Source organism: Aristolochia californica, unplaced genomic scaffold (assembly GCF_029961685.1).
Source record: "Aristolochia californica isolate CCGP_79_NKW_82.1479 unplaced genomic scaffold, dmAriCali1.0.hap1 SCAF_6, whole genome shotgun sequence".
Classification (NCBI taxonomy): Eukaryota; Viridiplantae; Streptophyta; class Magnoliopsida; order Piperales; family Aristolochiaceae; genus Aristolochia; species Aristolochia californica.
In genome coordinates, this window is record NW_027182257.1 from 6,082,820 (window position 1) to 6,094,257 (window position 11,438).

The following is an 11,438-nucleotide window of genomic DNA, read 5'->3' on the forward strand; positions in this document are numbered from 1 at the left end:
GTTTATGGAATGTTTATATAGGTATCATGTATATTAATTATGCCTAATTTTAAGTAGAGGTCATGCCGAATTTTATACAGGTATTATGTACATAGATTATACTCAATTTTAAGAAAAAGTTATGCCCAATCTTATACTTGTATTATATATATAGATTATGCTTAATTTTATATAGATGTCATGCCTAATTTTATGTAAAATGTATATATAATTTTATATACAATTTATTTGATATATATTTTTTTAAAAATTTTAAATATATGTTGAAGCTCCAGTTTGGCTCGAACTCATTTAAAATTTTTGGGCTCAAACTCGATAACAATTTTAGGCTCGAGACGAGGCTCGGCTCGAAACTCGGTTCAAAATATTTAAATCAAACTCAACTCAAACATAGGTAGATTCGGGTTCGGCTCGGCTCGGCTCGATGCCACCCCTATGTTCATCCACCTAATGTGGCGGTGTATTCCTGGGTTCACCCATTTCTGCTTCATCTTTCCGGGACTGCGTGGGTAATAGTATTACTCCAGTGTAATAGTAGTTATATTAGATGATCATGCAGAGAGTTTCATGTTTTAAATAAAACATTATTGTAACGAGAAAAAATAGACTGAATCGATTGTTATCTATACGTAGTATACAATTAGAAAAACTTCTTCAAGCTTACATGTAACAGCGGACTAATTATCTTCTATATTGACATTAGTAATGGCATAGAATGCACCAAATGGACCATTACCAACCCCTTGAAACAACAATTGGAAGCAAGCTGTGAGACCTAAATAAGCTGTGCTTTTTTCAGGTCAGAAACAACGCCACGGTCCTCCCTGCCTCTTTCATTGTATAACACCTGCAAAAAAAAAAATGGCTAAGTCATGATTTTGCAAACACAAAACAACAAAATGTTAGATTTAATTGTTTCAGTCACCTTATCTATGATACCATATTCCGCCGCTTCACTGGGGCTGAAGTATTTTGGCCGTCTGATATCCTCCTCAATCTGCTCTGGAGTTTTTCCTATATGTCTTGCATACAATTTAACCTAAAAAACATGTGGCAAAAAGAGTTAACCTAATCAGAAAAAAAAAAAAAAAATCATCTGAAGTCAAAATGACACCAACAGAAGATGAGGTGTTTGGTGTCTCATTTTGAAAAATCAAGTCCACAATGTATATAGCAACACTTGTGTGTTCCATTAGCTCCAACATATACTTTATGCTAAAGAGATTTATAACAAAGCCATTCTCACCAGTTCTGCCTTCACATTTTTCACTTCTTTCCTGGCAAGGTCAATATCTGTTGCTTGACCTTGAAATCTGGCAATTGGCTATGATTTGGGGCCAAAGAAATGATTAGCAAAAGATTGGCAAGACTTCAAGGTAATTGGGTAGAATTTCTTAACAGAGAATAACATAAACCTGCTTAATCATGATAGATGATGAAGGTAAAGCAGCACGATTTCCTCTAGCACCAGCAGCCAGTAGCAAGGCTGCTTCTCCCCAGGCATTACCAACACAAAGTGTGAAGATTGGAGGTTTTACATACCTGTCTCACAAGAAAGGTAAACTAAATTACTTTTTTGCTACAACAGTTTGGGTTTAATCAAAGAAGTACTAAAATGTCCACTAAAGCATAACAATGGATGGTTTTCACACATGCTAATTTGCCTTATTTAGCTATACTCAAACACTTCAAAGTAAAGTAACCAAGGCATGTGAAGGAATATCCCATAATTAGAATCTTGTGAATAGCACCTTAATTTAAGTCATTAACTTCATGAGGCCCTTTGAGGTTTTAACTTGATAAGAATGGCAAAAAAATATTTCAGTTTCATTTCAGCAGCATTGTTAATTACCAGTTTCCAGATATGCAATTGAAATCTCAAATAAAATTTAAACTAACAATGCTCAAATTAAACTTTTACAATTATAGTAAGACATGAAAATATTCCAACCACTAGAAAGAAGAAGTATATGGTAAAGCATATATCCTTGAACACGCAAGGATCACTGAGAAATGTAAGTGGTAATGACCTCATAACATCATAGATTGCAAAGGCTTCTGTCTCATAACCATATTTTTCACCACCCTGAAAGAAAAATAAATATTTATAAACCAAAACTAGAAGATATTAAGCAGCTGTTTAAAAAAACTGTGCAATGAATAGACTGCAAATCATTCTTATAATAAGAGAAAACAGAATACTATAGAAGCAAAAACCATAAAACCAAAGGAAACACTTCAAAAGGCCACAGAGAGAACTACATATAGCTTTACATGGACATTATCTATCTTTAGGACAGAGCACAAAACTACAGGTAGAAGAATCAGGCAGGCAACATATGAACTATTAGTACCTTAGTAGTGCCAGTAGAATTTATGTAAAGATAAATAGGCTTTTCAGCATCCTCATATTGAAGGTACAGGAATTCTGCAAGGATCAACTCTGTCACAGATGGAACTAGGGTCATGCCTAAGTAGACAATTCTATTTTTGTACAAGTATGATGCTAAATCTGGAGGTGGCTGCTCCCATGCAGTTCCTCTTAGAAAAGGAATCACCTGTCAGAGATCAAAGTACAGAAAAACATTAGAGAAAAAGGCAAGATCAACTAATCCATGGAAAGAGCTAATTTTATAACATGAACCATGACAAATGTACAAACTATACTGGGATAATAAACCAAACACAGCACACAAAAAACAAAAGACAAAGATATATTAGTTCCAAATTTCAAGCATATTTCTAAAACGGTCACTTTTTTTGAATAATGAGAGAAATATTTATTAGAGGAAAGAAGAATGGCAAAATAAGCGGAGCCTCCCACAAAGATGGGAAGCAACTGCTAGTCTTACAAGGCAGCACCTAAAGGAGAAAAGAAAATATATAATAATTAAACAGCATGTCTAAGAACAACTAAAACAATGAGAGCAGTCCCCTCCTTTGAGAGCTTATCTACCACTGCATCTGATCTTGGAACATGAATCCAAGTGGTTGTAAGAGAGTTGGCTAGGTCCCAAACTTTCTCAAGAAGAGACGAAACAGCAGCAGCAGCCTGCATCTCCAGAGTAGGCTCAGGAGGAATAACATAAGATAAAGGAAAAATCTCCAAGATAGATCGGCCTCTCTGCAGTACCAGCTAATGTCAACGGCAAAGTCCCCTTCCACCACCATGGGGGAGCAGATATTGGTGTGGACCAAATGAATGCCATTTATAAGCAAGAGTCTCATTTGTTATAACAGTCTATCAGTCCAGCTATGCTATTAACAACAGTCAACTCTTAACCTTTTTTATTGAAATTTGGTAGAATATGTAAGGATGAAAAAAAGTAAAAGCAGAGGTTTTCTTAGCATGCCTCTCACAATGAAGACTATATTCTGAGTTCAGATTTCCTAGTACTTGTACTAACAATGGGGCTACTCCCTGTCCAATTATATCGAGAGGATGAATGAGACCCATTTCTTCATATGAATGGGACCAATTCACTGTCTCCATTTGATTGGAGAGGATATCCTAGCACATATGTTCTAGCAGATGTAACCCAATATATTCTCTAGAGTTCTAAACGTTCCCTGGGGATCTATATATCCATCACGAACATGTCAATAATGCAAAAATGAGGGGTAGTACATTAAGAATTCCACAGAATTAGAAGCATAATATATATATATATATATATATATATACTTGATAAGTTCCATTATATACTACTCAACCCTGTCATAAATGTAGGTTTCAATCCTTCTGTCAATAAAGGGGTCTCAAGTTCTGTAAGACAATCAGAACATGGAACTTGTTTTGATAGTAACAATTTTTTAATCAAAAACCACTTCCATCAAGTCAGATTTATTATCTATAAGTCTTCCCCTGCAGCCTTCCTTTTGCATTTTGCTACAACTGTGTAGCTGTTTCTACAATTGAGCTGCTAGTCCTAATCTTTCCTTTGAAGCTGTGATACATGATGCATGATATATAATTTCTGGAACTTCTGGACTTATAGTGGTTCTTCCACCATCACCCATATAATGGAGCCATAGCTACAAGGAAAGGGCTTCACCACTACAACAAAGACAGCGCAGACTACTTTACTCTGCACTGCATCCATCTCCTATCATGCGGTTTGTTGCATGGTCCAGCTCCCGCAGGTGTTACGAACACAAATTGTAATTCCCTTAGACCCATCCATATCACATAACTCTTGTTCTAAACTGAAAATAAATAAATAAATAAAAGACTTCGGTTCGACTGATTTTTTCATATGTTGATTGGCTTGAGACGAAATACTCTGTATAAACTGAATCAACTGTAAAAGTTATACAAGAAAAAACCCATAAATTAGAAACCTACGAGTCGAATTACAAACAGCTTCAAACCTAGACATCAAATATCCAGAGCAAAAGCAGCGACTAGAGGACAGACTAATACCATAGTGACAACGCCTCTTTTGCCGCGGGATGCGGAAACTGCAGGATTGAGAGAAGAAGGACGAATCTTCTGACCGCAGAAATCGCTGCCCCCGACAAATGGAACAACGAAACTAGTCGCAAGAGAAGCTTTGGCGGAGCACCTGGAACCGGAAGAACTACTTAAATTTCTTTTGGCAGCTGTTATTCTTGGGTATGAAGGTAGAACCACAGGGGTATCGAGCGAGAAGCGAGACGAGATAGTAAAATCCATGGCTGTCTACACCGTAAAACTGCAGACCGACAAGGCGATGTAGCCCTCTTTTCGTCTAGCGCAGTGTCACCCTCCTGTTACCGGCTCCCTCAGCCCTTAACGGCGATGCAGCCCTCTTTCCGTCTTCTGAGTGTCTTCCTCCTGTTCCCGTCTCACTCCACCCTCACCCGTCCTTCGCCCTATCCAACTAAAAATTATTAAATTTTAAATAGTCATAAAATAAATATATTTATGTTTGAATTATAAAAAAATAAAAAAATTGTTAGAACACTTGATAAAGTATTCAAATAATAAACTAAAAATAACTATGTTATTTAAATTATAATTATTTTTAACCATAAAATTCCAATAATAATAAAAAGTAAAACTAATAAGATAAAAAAAATTGTATTTTTAAAATAAATATTTAAAAGTAAAAGCTATTTTTATAAAAATAAAAATAATATAAAAAACATTAGCTTAATAAGAGTAGCATGGTTAAAGGAGAAGCTGAGTTGACCCGACTCAACATAATACTGGCAAGGACGGGTCTTCTCTAACCCAATAGGGCATATTAGTAAGAGCACCTGACTTGAGACAGGCTCACTAACACAATAGGGGATATTTGCAAGAGCACCCCCCCTCTCCAACACACACCCACATACAATTGAGTAAGGGTGGTTATTTATACTATTTAGAATAGAGAAGATAAACTTTATATGATAAGATAAATACAACATAGGATAAATCCAATTGGATCTTATTTGATAATTGAGATTATATTTTGTTGAATTTATGGAAAAGATAAATACTTCATTGACGTATTATAATCAGAGTATATGAATCTCTATTTATAATAAAGGAAAGTAGTAAAGTCCAACTACAATTAAACTACCTTTGTCTAAATTACACCCAAACTCTAACAAAGATAAGTCCTAGCATAATTAAATAACTCGATATAAATAGAAGACTAACATGACTAAAACACCCTTAAATTGAAACTCTTCTGTGAGACCTCCTTCCATAATAATTGTGGCTCTGTAAGACTTCTTCTTGTGTAAGACTTCTTATTGTGTAAAACTCATAATGCCACCTCACGTGATCATGGTGGATCCCACCAACTCATGTGATCATGGTAGGTCCATATCTTATGGGCTCAAGCCCATCTTCCAACACTCTTAGATATGTGGGCCTTCATTAGTCATGTGAGCTTGGGCCTATCTCCCAACACTCCCCCTCAAGTTGGGGGTGAGAGAACATCATGAACTCCTAACTTGCTGCAAATGATGTATATGATTTTCTCGTATAAAATGGCAGTCCTCCATATCTTCCAACACTCCCCCTCACGCTGGTGTTCTCTTCCATGAGGCCCAGTTGGCATAAGATAAGTGAGAGTAAAATCACTCCATACTCCAGTCATAACTCATGCTGGATTTAGGGCACACTCCTATCATTTGCGGGTAGTGGCACTCCTATCTTTCACAGGTAATGGGTTTATATGCAATACTCAGAAGTGTAGTAAAACTCCTTCATCACCGTGTCCCTCCACAGGACAATGACTCTCAAGTTGTAGGAGTAATAAATGCCAATTAAGGGGGTAACATATATGTACCAAATATCCTCCATCACAGTGTACCAACTCGGGCACCGACTCTCAAACGTGATAAGTGGGTAATGTCTGTCATTCACAAGGCAACGATAAAAGACCCACGGGTATATATATAACATAGTCTCAATGGACTTAAAACAAGGATATGTATATATGTATAGACTTAAACTCTTAACCGAAGCAACACGCAAAAGGTTGGCCTAAAGATGTATGTGAGAGTCAAATAAAGGATGGTAGGAGTAAGGTTGTCAAATAACCAATAGGTAATGGGTAAAAAGGAAGATAGAATGCTGAGGTTACCACTTCTTCAATAATAATGTTTCATCCAAAGAGACACAATAGCTGCAGCAGAAATGGGTCTGAACCCATATAATACAAACCAAAAAAAATCCTTGTAAAAGGACCCATGAAATAATCCTATGTGAGAGTATTTGCACCAAATACTATGTTGATCAAGGAATATGTTGCGAGTACCTGAAAAATAATAATTCGGTCTGAGAAATAGAATCGAGTCAAGCCGAGTCAGGTATCACCAATAATTACCACAATTATTATTGCGAGTCAAGATTCTTGGTCTTCAATTTTCTTTGTTGCAAAAACTTCTTCTTAGATGCAAAAGCTTCATTTTTGTGCTCCCCCTTTTCTTTAATATTTTTGTCACATTAAAATTACCACAACATATGAAATACATTTTTCGGGTACTTCTTCTACTTCTACCCCTCAAGCTGGGAGGTAAAGCAGTGATCCCAACTTGAACTAAATAACATAAATGTAGTAATAACAATAACAATAACATGATAATGGGAATCAAAGGAAAATAAAATGATGGGGCCACAATGTTCTTTATTCAAATCTTCATCAGGATAACCAATGCTGACAATAGATAGCAACCAAGGAGTCCTTCTTTCATAATAATATCTCAGTCAAAGAGTTACAATAATAGCAGCGAAAATGAGCCAATGCCCAAAATAACATGTACCAAATTTGTAGTAGTATAGCAATAGATAATGGCTAAATAATAAAATTCCTTAAGAGTAATAAGGACACATGAAATAATTTGGCTTAAATTTGGACTTTCCAATGCAATAGGATACCAACATGACCTTTGATTATGCCAATAAGAATATATCCTTAAATATAGATCAGATTGATATGAAACTTTCTCCTTCTAAAAATAGAATTAAATACCTTTAATCCAAGTATAACTTTACTTCATAAAATTTACTTCTATTGAGAAATATAATTTGATAGATTTCGGTCTCTATCATCTAGTTGAACTAAGTACCCATTCTCCTTTTGCTTGCATGACCAGTGACTCTTCCAAGATCAATATTTTCATATAAAAAAGTCTCATTCTTAATAGCATAAAATGGCTTGAAAGTTGAAGCCTTCTACTACTTCTCGAACTCTCTTGCAATTTGACCTTTATTGATTCAAATATTAATTTCCCTTTTTATAAAACTCCAATTTCAAAAATTCATTTTTCGTTGGAATAGACTCAAATATCTTTACATGAATATATAATATGAAATATAAAAATCTCAGTATAGATGTAAAAACGTAAATCAAATATTGGGTATAGGGACTGAAAAAAAAAAGATAAATACGAGCTTAAACTACTAGAGATAATAAATCAGAAAATGATCATATTACCTCTGTGGGTTGACCAAGTCAACTCACAAAACCTGCTCTGTTACCATGTTGAATTTATGGAAAAGAGAAATACTTCATTGACTTATTATAATCAGGGTACATGAACCTCTATTTATACAAGAGGAAAGTAATAGAGTCCAACTACAATTAAACTACATTTGTCCCAATTACACCGAAACTCTAACACTTAAAGACAAGTCCTAGCATAATTAAATAACCTAATACAAATATAAGACTAACATGACTAAAACACTTTTAAACTAAAACTCATCTATGAGACCTCTTTCCATAATAATTGTGGCTCTGTAAGACTTCTTCTTGTATAAGACTTCTTATTGTGTAAGACTCATAATGCTACCTCACGTGATCATGGTGTGTTCCACCAGTCTGTGTGATCATGGTGGGTCCATAACTTATGAGCTTCTACCCATCTTCTAACACTCTTAGATATGTAGGCCTTCCTTGGTCGTGTGGGCTTGGGCCCATTTTCCAACATGTTTATCTCTTATCATGCCTATAGGCCACTTATTAGAGAAGTCAATCTTGTCTCATTGCAACAGAAACTGTAAACTTGACACTGGGTATGTAAGGAGATTTGTTTTGAGGGTTCTTGGAAGCAAAATGATGGGAAGAGCAGCGGCAGTGGTAGCAGCTGGGGCGGACGGAATCGCATCATTCGGTGAAGAGATGTGGAAGAGCAATGGCACAAGTTGGGGTAGATGGAATGGATGAAAATGCATCATCTGGTGAAGAGATGCGGAAGAGCAGCGGCTTTGGTAGCGACTGGGGCGGACGGGATCGCAACTTCCAGTGAAGAGATGTGGAAGAGCAGCGGCACTGGTAGCGATTGAGGCGGACGAAATTGCATTGTCCGGTGAAGAGATGTAGAAAAGCAACAACACTGGTAGCGACTAGGGCAAATGGAATCGAAGAGAACGCATCATCCGATGAAGAGATGTGGAAAAGCAACGACACTGGTAACAGTTGGGGTGGACAGAATCGCATCATTCGGTGAAGAGATATGGAAGAGCAGCGGCACTGGTAGTACTGGGACAGATGAAATCGCATCGTCCAGTGAAGAGATGGAAGAGCAGTGACATTGGTAGCGTTGGGGGAGATGGAATCGCATCATCCGATGAAGAGATGTGGAAATCTTATGGAAAAACAACAACAATAAAGTAATCACACACGACAAAAAATTTACATACTTCAGAAAATTGCCTACGTCTACGGGAGTTGCAGAGGATTTTATTATAATGGAGGAATCACAATACAAAATGGGGACCAGCGTCGTCCTGGAGAGTATCGTGGTCTCTCTCTCTACTTCCTCTCACAACAGCACACAACGACGCACAGTTAAAGCAAGCCCGAGAGTTCTCTGTAAGCCTCTCTGTTTCGGCAAGTCCCGAGACTCTGTTCTTCTGGTAACAGCGTCGAACAGCAGCACCGGCAACAACGATGGAAACGGCGTCGTCCTTCTCAAGCCTCTCTTTATGCCGAGTGCTTCTCTCTTCCAACAAGTCCCGAGACTTTGTTCTTCCGACAATGACGACGGCAATGACGTCGTCCTTCTTGAGCCTCTCTTTCTGCCGAGAGCTTGTTTCTGTTTCGTACTCTGTTCTGTAAGTCTCAAGGAGGACGAATAAATAAAATCATAGAGGGAAACTTAATTTTCCCTTTAAGTGCAGCACACACTAGAGAAAAAGAAAATATGCAAAATCCCCTCCATGTCCTGCTCGAGTGGTGTGGACTAGGCTCCATAGTACTCAATAATTCTCCCACTTGGAGACTGGTTCACCCACTATATCGCCCTCTTCCTCAAACATGATATCCTCCACCTCTGCAACTCACTGCCCCTTGTCTTCATACTAGAAGACCCAAGTGTAACACCCTCTGTCAACATATCATTAAGGTTCTTTCTTCCACAAATTTTCTCAAGTAACAACTATCTGTCATCGTATAAAGTGATACCTGATCTGAATGTGCTTAGTCCTGGAATGAAATGTTGGGTTCTTGGCAAGGAATATGACACTCTAACTATCGCTGTAGAGAGTGCCATTCTGATTTTTTTGCCCAATTCCTCCAAGAAACCCTATAGCCAGATCTTCTCTTTTGTAGCTTCTGATATTGCAATGTACTCAACTTCTATAGTAGACAAATAAACTATTTTTTGTAGATTAGAACCACATGAAACTGCAGTACCACCCAAAGTGTAAACAAACCCTATGGTACTTTTTCTGCTATCAACATCTCCAGCTAAATCAGAATCAACATAGCCCCTCACCTCTAAGCTCTCTCCATAGAAACACATGCACGTTTATGAGGAGCCTTTTAGGTACCTTAGAATCCACTTCACTGTTTCCCAATGTTGTTTTTCTGGGTTACTCATGTATCTACTCACAACTCCTACTGCATGAACAATATCCGGTCTAGTGCAAACCATAGCATACATAAGTGAACCAAGGGCTGAGGCATAAGGAACCTTACTCGTGTAATCTTGTTCCTCCTCTGACTTGGGTGACTGATCCTTGCTGAGTCTAAAGTGTTGCCCAAGGGTGTGCCAACCGGTTTGGCCTTGTTCATATTGAACCTCCTGAGTATCGTTTTCACATGCTCAACCTGCGAGAGTCTCAACGTGCCTCTGACTCTGTCTCTGACAATTCTCATACCAAGGATTTGCTTCACAGCTCCCAAATCCTTCATTGCAAAGAGCTCTGACATCTGCTTCTTTAGATTATTTATCTCATCAATATTAGCCCCTACAATAAGCATGTCATTCACATACAACAAAAAAATAATGTAAGAATTGTCAAAAAATCTGACATAACAACAATGATCTGCCTAACATCTGATGTACCCTACACTGCACTTGAAGCTGTCAAATTTCTTGTACAACTGTCTAGGAGTTTGCTTCAGGCCATACTATCTCTTCTTCAGTCTGCAAACTAAACCTTCCTTTCCCTGTACTACAAACCCCTCAGGTTGGCGCATGTAAATGTCTTCTTCAAGGTCTCCATGAAGAAAGGTTGTCTTCACATCTAATTGCTCAAGAAATAAATCTTCAATAGCAACCATGGCCAGTACTAACCTGATGGTTGTAATCTTCACCACGGGAGAGAAAATCTCAGAGTAATCAACACCCTGCTTCTCCTGAAAGCCCTTTACAACAAGTCTAACCTTGTACCTCTTACTGTCATCATGCTCAGTTTTCACCCGGTACACCCACTTGTTGTGCAATGCCTTCTTCCCTGGTAGTAGTTCTGCCAACTCCCATGTTTGATTCCTAACAGGGAATCCATCTCATGCTTCATGGCCAGCTCCCACTTACTAGAATTTTCATCTTCCAAGGTTTCTTCGTAACTTTTGCGGTTCTCCACCATCTGTCAACATAATATAATTCAAAGTAGGTGAAAAACACTGAGGAGACCGAATAGTCCTAACTGCCCTACGAACTGCAGCTGCAGGAGTGAACGGCTTTGGATCTGACTGCAGAATAATAGGAATCGGTGCACTGGACCCTCT

The 11,438-nt window shown here is 37.7% G+C and overlaps 1 protein-coding gene across 1 annotated transcript; it reads right to left on the reverse strand.

The window, feature by feature from the left end:
* Positions 1–595: 595 nt before the first annotated feature.
* On the reverse strand, positions 596–4,842 carry LOC137934654 (ATP-dependent Clp protease proteolytic subunit-related protein 4, chloroplastic-like). Its single transcript, XM_068779106.1, has 7 exons — positions 4,424–4,842; positions 2,355–2,558; positions 2,031–2,086; positions 1,416–1,542; positions 1,247–1,324; positions 926–1,039; positions 596–847 (listed from the first exon to the last, which is right to left on the reverse strand). The coding sequence occupies exons 1-7, from the start codon at positions 4,673–4,675 to the stop codon at positions 776–778; spliced, it is 903 nt and encodes a 300-aa protein (XP_068635207.1). The 5' UTR covers positions 4,676–4,842; the 3' UTR covers positions 596–775.
* Positions 4,843–11,438: the final 6,596 nt, after the last annotated feature.

Excerpts from the sequence above, each read along its gene's own strand:
- LOC137934654 (XM_068779106.1), bottom strand. The coding sequence starts at position 4,675 with ATGGATTTTACTATCTCGTCTCGCTTCTCGCTCGATACCCCTGTGGTT. Across the intron at positions 1,325-1,415 it reads CATCTATCATGATTAAGCAG|CCAATTGCCAGATTTCAAGG; the intron begins GTTTATGTTATT and ends CCCAAATCATAG. Across the intron at positions 1,040-1,246 it reads AAAATGTGAAGGCAGAACTG|GTTAAATTGTATGCAAGACA; the intron begins GTGAGAATGGCT and ends CATGTTTTTTAG.